General features: G+C 40.5%; 1 protein-coding gene and 1 pseudogene across 24 annotated transcripts in view; both read right to left on the bottom strand.

The window, feature by feature from the left end:
• Dnm1l (dynamin 1-like) overlaps positions 1–5288 on the bottom strand; it is a 46811-nt gene extending 41523 nt beyond the window's left edge. For 8 of the 24 annotated variants that reach the window (XM_006522637.3, XM_006522635.4, XM_006522633.3 and 5 more), the window contains exon 1: positions 5014–5288. In XM_006522637.3, coding sequence (XP_006522700.1) covers positions 5014–5115 — 102 coding nt within the window. In that variant the 5' untranslated portion in view covers positions 5116–5288. Of the gene's footprint in view, positions 1–4748; positions 4979–5013 lie in introns of those variants that run through there. The other 16 variants (NM_001025947.2, NM_152816.3, NM_001360010.1 and 13 more) reach the window with 6 other exon arrangements.
• Gm7765 (predicted gene 7765) lies at positions 11234–12422 on the bottom strand (annotated as a pseudogene).

The following is a 13818-nucleotide window of genomic DNA, read 5'->3' on the forward strand; positions in this document are numbered from 1 at the left end:
GACTCTGGCACGGAAGTCTTTGAAGGATTCCTGGACAGCAGTTGGATCTTCAGTCTATATTGGAATTCTGAAAGTATGTTCTAATAGCAGCAAAAGAATGCCTCATTAGCAAGATAAATAAACTTGCCAGCAAGACTGAGAGCAAGCAGGCAAAAGGCAAATTTCTTCCATGCCCTTTTATGTGGGTCCAACAGATGTGGTCCATACTTATTGTCTTCTTTAGCGTTAGTCTTCCTGTTTGAAATAATCTATTAAGAAAATCGCCCCCATCTGTGATCAATTTGATTTCAGATTTAGTCAAGTTAACAGCCAAAATTATCCTTAATAGAGACTATAACACAATAAAAGTAAGAACAGGAAACATCTCTAATAAGTACACAAACTCCTAAAGATTAGGCAACTCATTAATAAATTATGAATGGGTCAAAGAAGAACTTAAGAAAGAAAGAAAATTTGAAAACAAGTGCCCAAAACTCTCTGGGACACATCAAATGCAGCCCTAATAGGGAAATTTACGCCTCTATTGCTAGCATTAAAGGACCAGAAAGAGTACAAATAAGGGACTTTATGATAAAATTCAAAAATTTGGAAAAAATAAAAAACATGAACAGACCAAGCCCAGGAGACAGCAAGTAATAATTAAATAAAGTAGATATTAATGAAACAGAAACAAATAATACAATACAAAGAATAAATCGAAGAGCTGGTTCTATGACAAGATACGTCATATCAACACTCTGTTGTCCAACTAACCAAAAGTAACAGAGGACCAGAATCAACAGAATAAAAAAATGAACAAGAAACATTGTAACAGACACAAAAGAAATCCAGAGTATTAGAAGGGATTACTTTAAAAACCTGTATTCCTTTAGTCTGGAAAACCTAAAAGAAATGGAAGGATTTCTAAATTGATCCAAACCACCAAAGCTAAACCAAGAGATCAACCACTTAAACCAACCTTGAACAAATGAGACAAAAATGGTAAAACAAGCAAGCTAACAAACAACAAAAGCCAGGCACTAAGTCTAGATGAATTCTACCAGACTTTTAAAGATCAATAGCAAACCCTTCTAAAATTATTAAAAGCAAACAAATAAATAAAGGAAGGAAGAAAAAAAAGAAAGAGAAGTACTTCTAAATCAATAATAAAACCAGTATCATTCTAATACCAAAGAAAGAAAACTACAGGCCAATATCCCTGATAAACGTCAATTCAGAAATCTTGAATAAAATACTGCCAAACTAAAGACAAGCATTCAAAAAAACAAAAACAAAACAAAAAATCGTCCAACATGACCATGTTGGCTTTATCCAGGGATATAGGGATAGTTTAACACATTCAAGACAATAATTTAGTAAATAAAATAAATAAACCTAAAGACAAAAATCACATGATCATCCCAGTAGATAAAGAAAGGGCTTTGACAAAATCCAACATGCCTTCATGATCAAAGTGCTAGAGGAAGACTGGAGGGAGGGAACATAACATAATAAAGACTATAGATGACAAACCCATAGGCAACATTTATCCTAAATGGGGGGAAATCAAAGGAATCACACTGAAATCAGTAACTACACAGTGCTGCCCACCATCCCCACTCCCTTTCAATATTCCTTAAAACACCAGTTGGAGCAATGAGGCAAGGGAAAGAAATTAGAAATTATCCCTATCTGCAGATGATACACCATACTTAAGAGCCAAAAATTACACCAGAAAATGACAGGATATAGAATCAACTTACAAAAAAACTAACCACTTGTCTATATAGGAAGAATAAATATAATATGACCTATTCCCATAGTATAGACACATTCCCACTCACAATAGCCTAGAAGAAAAAAAAAATCTAAGGAGAAATAACCAGGGAGGTAAAAAACAAAACAAAACAAAACAAAAAAACCCTATACAGCAAAAACTTTAAACCTTTAAAGAGACTGAAGACACTATAAAATAGAAAGCGTCCCATGTTCATGCTATATAGTTTACATAGAATTAATATTGTAAAAATGACCACTATACAAAAAAAGTTTACAGATTCAATGCAATCACAATCAAATTTCTATCTTATTCTCCACAGAAATAGAAAAAAATTTCTAAAATCTATACAGAATCATGCAATACCCCAGACAGCCAAAGCTATTGCAGTTTCTAGAGTAATTGCCATTCCAGATTATAAGATATACTATAGAGCCTTAGTAAAGTAATGGCACAAAAAGAGATACATAGACCAACAGAACAAAGAAAACAAAAACAGGAGGACATGTGACTACAGCCACCTTCTGATATTTGACAAAGATGCCAAAAACATGCAGTGAAGAAAAGATAGCATCTTCAAGAAATAGTGCTAAGAAAACTGGAAGTCCACATGTAGAAAAACAAAATGAGGATCATATCTGTCTATCACCTTGCACAAAAATCTAACTGCAAATGGATCAAAGACCTAAATGTAAAATCTGAAACCCTGAGACTGCTAGAAGAAAACGTGGGCAGTTCCTTACAGGATATAGGTAGAGAAAATGAGTTTCTGAATAGGATTCCATTTGTCTAAGAATTAAAACTAGCAAGTGGGACCTCATAAAACTAAAAAGCTTCTGTAGAACAACTGAAGAGAAAATTCATAGGATGGGAGAGAATCTTGCCAGCTATATTGCTGAGGGAAACTTAATATACAGAAGATATAAAGAACTGAAAAAAAAAAAAAAAAAACCTCAAGGGTCAAAAAAACTCATTCAAATAATGGACAATAGTTTCTCAAAAGAATCTATTCTTCTGTTCTCAAAAGAATAAGTCAAAATGGCTAAGAAATGTTGATTTAAGTGAATTAAATTAAATTTTAGATAGTAAGATCATCAAAGCTGAGTTTCAAAGGCCTTCCTTCTTCCCTCCATTACTCCTCTACTGGCTAACACTGTTGTGTGTAAGAAAGCCCATCTTGATTTTAATCTCTTTAATCTGATTCACTATATCCCTGATTCTTTTACTGGTTAAAATGTACTTGGAAATCTCTTAAGAGTATAAGGTTTCTGCTCTAAAGCTAGATCACAATTCTTGATTGTTATGAAAGAAAATTAACTAAGTCATCTTTTCTCATTTTATTTACAAAAAATAGTTCTTATTATAAAAGTCCCAATGAAGAGATACTTCAGCAGTTAAGAGAACTTGTTGCTCTTGCAAAGGACCTAAGTTCAGTTCCCAGCATGTTCATGGCAGTTCACAACCATTTGTATGGCAAGTTCCAGAAGATCAGTTGCCTTCTTCTGGCTTCCAAAGGAATTAACAGGCATTTGATACATATACATATACATAAACACAGGCAAATATTCATAAAGTAAAAATTAACTTAAAAACTAAATATCTCGTTACAATGAATAATATGCATCACTGAAAATCTTCTATAAGATCGCAGGAACAAAATACCAAAACAAACAAAAAACCAAATAGTACACTTGATAATTTGGTCTTCGGGCACAGCCAACATCAAGTGTTAATGCTGGATTATGCAGACATGACTGTCCGAAAACTATCTATGCCAACCCAGCAAATGGCCCCAAAATAATTCCTACTGCTTTAAATATTTAAAGGCCAATAATAATAATAAACTACAGGATGGTTTGAAGTATATGGATATCCTCTAATTTATTTCTTCTTATAATATTTATACACTTTCTGTAGTTAAGATGTAGCCATACAACCCATGGAAAACAGAGAAATCACCCATCACCTCAGAAGAAAAGAATATTAACAAATGGGAGCACCTAAAAGTATGTTTATAAAGGGGCTGGGGAGATGGCTTGGAGGTTAAGAGCAAAGGCTGCTCTTTTAGAGGACCTGGTTTCCAGCACCCACATGGCATCTCACAATCATTTGTAACTCCAGTTTCGGGGATCATATACTTTCTTCTAACCAGCACCAGGGAAAACACTCACATCATAAAAATTAAAAAAAAAAAAAATTCTGGGCATGGTAGTTTTTCAGTCAAGGGAGCTGAAGCAGGGGGAGTGCTATGAGTTTCAGCCAATTCAGGTAACAAGGTAAATTCTTAGCCAGCTTGAAGTACAGAGTAGGGCTCATCTCAAAAACAATTCTCGCCAGGTGTAGTGGCACACGCCTTTAATCCCTGCACTCGGGAGGTTGAGGCAGGCGGATTTCTGAGTTCGAGGCCAGCCTGGCCAAAGTGAGTTCCAGGACAGCCAGGGCTATACAGAGAAACCCTGTCTCGACGCCCCCCCCCCAAAAAAAAACAAAAACAAAAACAAAACAAAACAATTCTCCCCAGGAGGATAGAGGCACTGAATGGTCTTCCAGAAGTCAATTCCCAGCAACCACATGGTGGCATGGTGGCTCACAACCATCCATAATGGGATCTGATGCCCTCTTTTGGTGTGTCTGAAGACAGCGACGGCGTACTCACAAACATTAAAACAAACAAAACCAACAAAAAACGCCCTCCTCCCCTAAAGTTCTGTTGCTCCTCTTCAGTTCAAAGCAGGCATTTTTTTAAAAAATGAAACTCACATATCTCTGCTATTCTAGATATCTATTCAACATTCTTTCATACAAAATTTGGACTTATCGCCAATACCCCACATAAGGCCTGAGAACCTTATACCAAATTTGGGTCACAGTAACAAAATTACAAACACCAAAGTCATGGTGCTCCTTCCTAACTTTAGGCCTCCAACTACACCCGGGATTTTCTTTTAATCTTATTTTTACTTTGTAATAGCTCCGTGGGCCACCGACTCACCACTAGCTTGCTGCCTGTCTGCTCACAGCAACTCCTGAGTCCGTCGCGTCCTCAGCGGCCGGAAGGAAGCGACAGCCGCCCACACGCCCGCCCGCGCGTCCCCCGAGTGCCCTTGGGCCAAGCCGCGCCGGGCTGTAGGCTGCAGGGCCACTCAGTCCCGCTGAGCGCCCGGGAGCAGAGCGGAGCGCCGAGCTGCCGGCCTCCTCCTGGCGACACCTGCAGGCCTGCGGCCGAGCCAGGCCTCGCAATCGCGGCCTCATCTTACCTGCGTTCCCACTACGACGATCTGAGGCAGCTGGATGATGTCCGCACCCACTGTGTTGAAGACGTCCTGCAGCTTATTGATGACCGGGATCAGCGCCTCCATGACCCCCGAAACACTGGACCCCCAACCCAGCAGGCCACTGCAATGAATGGGGACTCGACCCACAGCCCGCTTGCTTCCTCTTCTCCTCCGCCCTTTCCTCGGGAGCCCGCACCCATTGGGCCGGGCCAGCACCCAGCCCGCTCCCGGCAGGCCACGCGCCACGACAGAGGTGGGCGCGCAAAGGCTGCCGGGAGATGTAGTTCAGGCTGAGTGGAACGCGAAGGCCTATTCTAGAAGGTTTCAGGTATCGACCTGAACTGGGCGGGTAAGGAAGCTGAGACCGTGAATCTGAGTCTACTATAGTCAAAATGCTAGCTAACAGCTAGATGAATAATGATTGTTAGAGTGTTATGTATGAGTATGCCTCCAGGAGTTGGGACACACCAATTTTATGGACAACCATGGAAGACTTAGACAAAAGGTTAACAAGGTCTGTACTACATAGTGAAATCCTGTGTTTATAAGAAGGGATAGAGTCGCCGGGCAGTGATGGCGCATGCCTTTATCCCAGCACTTGGGAGGCAGAGGCAGGCGAATTTCTGAGTTCGAGGCTAGCCTGGTCTACAGAATGAGTTCCAGGACAGCCAGGGCTACACAGAGAAACCCTGTCTCGAACCCCCCCCCCCTTCCAAAATAGGGATAGAGTCTATTAATTAACCAATGTCATTTCCTTATGAGAAGTACTACTTTATGAAGAGCAATCAAGGAAACTATAGGAAAACTTAAAAGAATGTCTCCAGACATTTCTACCGCTCCAGCCTACCCACCAAGAGAGTTTATCTGGTCAAAGTTCTGAGAGTGAATGATAAGCCCTTAGAACTAGACATTCGTATCACACACACCAACTACGACTTAAGGTACAATGCAGAAATGAAGGCAGAAAGAATATAAGAAACCAAGGATTGAGCAGCTGTCATCTACTTACAAAGCTGTAGTTGTAGCCTGAATACATAGCACTATATACCTGCACAAGATTGGGCCCTCCAGCTATCTATCATAGAAACAGGAGGTGCCCATGAAGCTCCATTCTTTCTAAAGGAGCAGTAACTGTGAATGTTTGCTGGAGTTGGGGATTAGCTTTTTCTATTAGTATACCCACTAGGACTAATAGGTGGGAAGAAGGAGTCCTAGAAAGGAAGGGGGAATATCAGAGGGTAATGAGGGTACCAAAATAATCACAATATACTGGATTTTAAGACTGTTAAACATAAATAAAACAGTAACTCAGAGCCACAAACTCCCCAGCCTGAGAGGAGTGAAAAGCCAAGCAAAACTTGTTGCTATCTATTCATGATAGCCATGAGCACTCATAGTCACAAAGTTGTGGATTGTATAACTGGAGGGGTTACTTACCATTCACCTGCAACATATGCCATAGGAGACAGGCTTTACTGTTCAGAACACAGATGGTGGCTGGTTAATAAGTTTTGAAAAACACATAAATGAAAGACTCTGAAGATCCAGAAGTGATTTTTGGACATCTTGGCAAATGTTGTGACCTTCCCTTTTGTCTTTTAAAAACAAAGATTTCAGAATCCAAAACCAAGTGCAGCAGCATATATGTAACCTCAGACTGAGAAGGCAGAGGCAAGAGTCAGCTCTATTGTCTCCATAGTGAGCTCCAGCCTAGCCAGAGATAAATAAAGTACCCTAGGAAAAATGATGCATTTATACTTGATTTTCCTTTGTCTTTTACTGTGTGCTAAGAGCTAGTTTGGTAAAATTGATATACATACATATTACCAAAGCCAACATGTCATAGATTGGTATGGTATATGTTCCTACTCAAATTATCTTTTCTCTGGTAACAGAACACATATAGTCTTATATATTATCATGTAGCTTTTTGTAAGAGAAAAAATAATCCCACAGGCAGTGCTTAAGAAAGTCTACCAGTACATTACTGCCAGGATTGCCCAGAGCAATCAGACATAAGAGGAAAGAAACAGGAAGGGATGAGGCCTAAATATTATTACACACACACACACACACACACACACACACACACACACACACACACACACACAAAGATAATCTGAAAGTAGACACAGGCCCCCATTCCTAACTCAGGTGCAGGTACTATCTCCAATTGATAACTGCTCACAAAAAAAAAAAAAAAAAAAAAAAAAAGGTTTCTCCAAGGGAGTTTCTTCTTCAGAGGTGTTTTCTGAGCCTTAGTGAGGGATGTGAGTTTGTGTGTGAGTGTATATGTGCATGTATGCATATATGTTTACATATGTGTAAATGTGTGTGTGTGTCCAAGGTGGTGGGGGTGATAAAATGCTCCTTTTGCAGCTCAATGCTTAGTTTTTATTCCCAACACTCTGGCCAGTTTTAGTCTTTGTATTGCCTGCTGCCTGCTGCAAAAAGCTTCTCTGGGCACGATTAAAAGCAGCCAACATTTATGGCTGTTAACTTAAGTATGTAGAAGGAAATTTGACAATATGACCATTTAGTAAAACAACTATTACTTTCTAAGCCATAGATTCTTAATAGGATTAGAATATAAGGCATAAAATGTTCTCCTGTAGAATATTCAATCAGAAAGACATTACTTATGTTCTAATAGTTGCGCAATTATTGTATGACCTGGCACACCTTGCCTGGCAGCTCAGTTCTGTAGCATACAGGGTTGAAGACTAGGTATGATCATTAATGTATTTTCTTGCCCAAAAGCCTGGGAAATATAAAACCTGGACACCAGGGAATTTCCTGGACAGTTTAGGATTGACTTTTTTCTTGCAGTCAAAGTTTGTGTTGTTTCTGCCACATCATCATGAGTAACCAAGGATGATGGCAATAGCCTGTGTTGTTGTGAACACTTCTGGGGGTTCCCTGACCAATAATTTCTAGGATAGTATCTAATGCTTACACTGTGATTTTTATAGTAGCTCATGGTGTCTGGGAGTAGCACTGTCTATACATGTGTGGTGCTTCTGTTCAAACTCCCTGTTGTTTACATTGATATTTTGAAATTAGTTTGCTAACTCCTGTGTTTCCATAAGAATATTCATATATCCTTAGTTTTGATTTGCATTTCCCAATGACTAAGGACATTGAACATTACTTTAACTGCTTTTCAGCCATTTGAGTTTACTCTTTTGAGAATTCTTTGAGTAGACCTCATTTTTAATTCAATTGTTTTCTTGATGTCTACTTTGGTTTTTTTTTTTTCTAGCTCTTTATATATTTTAGATATTAGCCTGCCAGGAGGCCTTCCCTGGCCATTTGACAGGGTGGCCTGAGAGGAGACAGAGAGTTTGAGAGGGAGGAATGAGTCAGGAAGGGTGGTCTTGCAACTCTGACTGACTAGTATTCGGGTCACTTTCACAGAACACAGAACACAGAACACAGACCACGGACAGACTCATTATCTAAGAAGTACAGATTATATAGTTTTTATCTCTGGACATATGTTTGACTTTTCATTACATGTCAGGGCTTACAAATTCAGTCACAATTAGAAAGTACAAATAGAGCAGATTTTAATTTTATTATCAGCTTTATAACTCTAATTTAAGGAATCTAAAGAATGTCTCCTACAAATCAAGCACATTATATGACAGCCTGTTTTTAGGTTGGCAGTATTTTTTTATTTTGAAAACAGTCTACACAAACAGAAAATACCTGTTTGTTTGGTTTTTTGGGTTTTTTTGGGTTTTTTTTTGTTTTTTGTTTTTTTTTTTTTTTTTTTTTTTTGGTTTTTGGTGTTTGGTTTTTTGAGACAGTGTTTCTCTGTATAGCCCCAGTTGTCCTGGAACTCATTCTGTAGACCAAGCTGGTCTTGAACTCAGAAATCCACCTTGCCTCTGCCTCCCAAGTACTGGGATTAAAGGCTCGAGACACCACTGCCCAGCACAGAAAATATCTGAACCAGTCTCTTTATGAACAACAAATACTAAAACCTAGCTTCTTTTACTACATGTTTCATTATCTATGCTACAAAGTATGAATGATTTAGTTTAGTCCATCTATCTAATTTACCTAGTTCTATTCCTCCAGGGGTGTACCCTGTATGATTCTCTATCTTTAAACTGCATTTTCAGAGGGCTCTGAGCATATACTAAAGATGACCTACAGAAACTCTTGCTACTTCTGTCATTTCCTGCTGCACAATGTTGCCATTTTTTAAGGCCAATATGAATGTGGGCAGAGCCAATTCACCCCATCTCCTCTTTAAGAGAAATGGAGGGAGGATGATATGACATGCAAACAACTTTATTGAGTGGGTACTGTTTGCCCAGGGATGTAATGGTGTTTATTCTGGTAAGCTATATCATTTCTTGCTCGGGTATCATTAAAGCATGTTTTTCTTGCTGCGTCTAAGTTTTCCTCTATCATATGGCTAAGGAAACACAAAGTGTTCACCAGGCTGGAGATGGAACACCCTGTTTGACTAGATGCTGATGGTAAATTTGCATTGCTCAGATCTGTGCATGAAAATTTTTCTGCTATGTCCTTCACCTCAAAATGTGGAGGATAGAACCACCACAATATCAAAGAAGGAGGAGGAGGAGGAGGAGGAGGAGGAGGAGGAGGAGGAGGAGGAGGAGGAGGAGGAAAGAAGAAGAGAAGGAGAAGGAGAAGAAGGAAAGGAGCAGGCACAGGAATCTTATACATACAAGTATATAAAAATATCAATTTGTATATAATGAAAACCAAAGCTATCTCTAGCATTGTAATGGCGCATCAGCTGATCAGAGATAAAAACAAAATAAAATAAAATAAAACAAACAAAATACCAGCCCAATGCCAGACAGTGGTAGTGCATGCCTTTAATCCTAGCACTTTGGAGGCAGAGGCAGGCAGATTTCTGAGTTCGAGGCCAGACTGGTCTACAGAGTGAGTTTCAAGACAGCCAGGGCTACACAGAGAAACCCTGTCTCAAAAAAAAAACCCAAAAACCAAACCAAACCAACCAACCAACCAAACAAAAACCCACCACCACCACCACCAAAAAAACCCCCAAAAAACAAACAAAAAACCCAGCCCAACTACAACTACAAAGCAGTTATGAAGATTAGACCTGGACACAACTTCACTCTTAGAGGTTGAAACAAAGGGCAAAGAAACAAAGAACTGGTCTATTGAAATGATGAACAAATTGACAAACCCTTGATTGAATCACCCAGAGAGGATAGAAATTATTGAAATGTGACATATGGTAGAGGCAAGTAGGATCCATGGGAATTCTAGGCAACTGCAGAGAGTTGAATGTCCTCAAAGAAAGAGATTGCTCATTCCACAAAACAGACCCCAACATTGGCATAAGAGGTGACCAAACATGGACCAACTTTTGCCTTCCTGTTGCCACATCTTAGGTATGATTCATGATCTTAAGAGTACATATATAATGAGTAATGTAAAGAGATCAATATGAGTACAAGATTGAAAGAGAAATACACTCTTTTCCAACAAGGACAGTCCAGGACCAAGAGCTTGCACAGTGGATCTTACCTACTGGCCATAAAGTACATTGGAGATCAATAATCCTCAAGGTGTTTCACCAGAGAGACAAGAAAAGAGCATTCCATTCTTAGTCTACAAAGCTAGTATTACCCGAATACCAAAAACTACACACAACATACACACACACACACACACACACACACACACACACACACACACACACACAAGCACAAATGCATGTACACACACATACATGCACAATGTATTTTAATATCCTTGATGAAAATCTACATGTACAGCTGAAAATAGATTCTTTGGGAGATCACACAACAACAAGCAGCTAAGTAGGTCAAGGGAAGAGGCCATGCTCAGCCACAGAGAATAAACTTCTGTTATCTTCTGAAATATACATGGACATAAGGTTGGTTGTCTGTAGCATGCCAGTTCCAGAGATGCTGAGCCTACCTAGAGCCATAGTTGTGTAGGTGGAATCTTAATCAAAAGGGAAGAATTGTAGGCACATGACAGGGGCTTCAGCAATGTAACAGAGCAGATGAAAAATTTCCCAGTTCCAGAGGGAAATCCCTTACTCTACACAGTTAAGATTTTAAATGCAACAAAATAAAATAAAATAAAATAAAATAAAATAAAATAAAATAAAATAAAGGCAGAGGGCAATATGGCAAAGCAAAATTATTTAAAGAGGACCTTTTTTGTGGGTGCAGTGAACTTTATTGATGCTACTCAAGAAAGTAAGGCTCCCTAGGCTCCTCCCATTATTATGGGGGTCTGGGATGGAAACTGGAAACTATTAGGGAGATGCTCAGTGTTGGGTCAGGGACTCCTCAGCAACCGAGGGCCTCTCTCTTGCTTATAGTACACTTGCTGGGGTGGGTGGTCCAGGGTTTCTTACGCCTTGGAGGCCACGTAGTACATGAGGTGCACCACCCTGTTGCTATAGCCATGTTCCTTGTCATACCAGGAAATGATCTTTACAAAGTTGTCTTTGAGAGCAGTGTCAACACCAGCATCAAAAGTGGAGGAGTGGGAGTTACTATTGAAGTCACAGGAGACGACCTGGTCCTCAGTGTAGCCCCTCGAATGCCTCCTTTACCACCTTCTTGATGTCATCACACTTGGCTGGTTTCTCCAGGCAGCATGTCAGATCCATGATGGATACATTGAGGATAGGGACACAGAAGGTCATGCCAGTGAGCTTCCTGTTCAGCTCTGGGATGACTTTGCCACAGCCTTGGCAGCACAAGTGGGTGCAGGGATGATACTCTGTGCAGGCCCACCTCCATCTCACCAAAGCTTACCAGAGGGGCTCTTTCTGCAGTTTTCTGAGTGGCAGTGATGGCATGAATTGTGGTCATGAGTCTTTCCATGATGCAAAAGTTGTCATGGATGACCTTTGCCAAGGGGGCTAAGCAGTTTGTGGTGCAGGATGAATTGCTGACAATTTTGAGTGTGTTGTCATATTTCTCATGGTTCACACTCATCACAAATGTGGAGGCATCGGCAGAAGGGGCAGAGATGATGACCCTTTTGGCCTTATCCTTCAAATGTGCCTGGGCCTTTTCCATGGTGGTAAAGTCACCAGTAGACTCCATGACATACTCAGCCCCAGCATCACCCCATTTTATGTTAGCGGGATCTCACTCTTGGAAGATGGTGACAACCTTCCTGTTGATGATGAGCTTCCGATTCTCAGCCTTGACTGTGCCGTTGAATTTGCCATGGTAGAGTCATGCTGGAGCATGTAGACCATGTAGTTGAGGTCAATCAAGGGGTCACTGATGGCAACAATCTCCACTTTGCCAAATGCAGAGGAGAAGGCACCCAATATGGCCAAATCCATTCACTCTAATCTTCACTACCATGTCTATAGGATGAGGCAGGCACTGAATTAGAAGATGCAGCTGTCTTGAGAACTGGGAGGAGCAGAGACAAATTAGGACCATTGAAAAAAAATGAACACAAAGCCAAAATCAGTTACTTAAACAAGAGCAGTGAGTGCATGAATCAAAAGGAAACACAGATCATGAAACCCACAGTAACAGAAAGTAAAACTCACAATAGCACGGACTAAAAGCCTAGTAATGCCTAGGTGTATCAAGACCCATGGTGGAGTCCATCTGCTCTCCATCCAATAAGAGTTTCTCTGCATCAGGACAAACCCCAGAACACTGCAATGTCTTCTATGAACAAATTTCCATCCTTTTTCTCAAAGCTCTTCATGATATCACTATAAGGGATGTGTCAGTAACAAAAGAGAATACCTAAAGAAGTTTTATCTATACAACCCAAGGAACTGCATTATTTTTTTTATCATGACATCGAACAAATCCTCAACTTTCAACTAAGGAACAAAAGGTGGCCCTTCTCCCAGGCCCTCAAAGGAGGGGGAAGGCATAGCAGTTGGAAGAGCTGGTGAGTTGGCAAGGTGGGTCAGAAGCAGCTGGTCACATGGCTTGGGTGGGCCTTGATGCATCCAGTCACCCAACTTCTCCAGCTTTCTAAAGTACAGGGGTTTCGTGATCTTTCCAACTAGTCAGCACAACCTGCTAAAGACCAAGCATCAGACACACAGGAAGGTATGAGGTGTTTCCCATCAAATTTTGAGGAGGACATTTTGACTTTAATAACAGGAAGCATGATAGTAAGATGGGACAGACTCAGGAACTCTTTGCAGACCTGGATTAGGGATATGACCTGGAGTAGTTTGAGAGTGAACTTACAGGCTGCTTTAATGGCTTTTTTGATATGACCGTGAATTCTCTAAAACTCACTACTATACACATCATTACCTCTACACTGATACTCAAGTCCTTTATTATAAAAACCTATGGATGGACTTATAAAAGATGGTACCTGTTGCGGCCGGCCAGCGGCCCACATGTCTGGGTTCTAGCCTGGGAGGCATCCTGGAATCTGGAAGAGAAGAGGGAGCTAGGCGGCTCGAGAGAGAAAGGAACCAAGACAAGCTCAAGGTTCAATTTTACTATTCCCAGACACTCGGTTATGAAGAAGTGGGAGGGGCCCATTCCTGCCAAATCATCCTTGGAGTCCAGTTTCAGGTGACCACGTGATAGCTCCGGAACAGCTAGGCGGCAGGCAGTAGCAGTGGGAGTGGCAGAATGATAGGTGTGGCAGGCTCCACCCCAGGTGCTCGCTTCTTGCTAACAGTGAAACCTGTTTAGCCAGGTTTTGAAAGTATAACAACGTAAAAACAGAATTCTAGGCCTTTAGGCCCAGGCTTGGGAATGTGGCCTTTGTAAAGGTATGCTAATC

The sequence above is a fragment of the Mus musculus genome, chromosome 16, assembly GCF_000001635.26.
Source record: "Mus musculus strain C57BL/6J chromosome 16, GRCm38.p6 C57BL/6J".
NCBI lineage: Eukaryota > Metazoa > Chordata > Mammalia > Rodentia > Muridae > Mus > Mus musculus.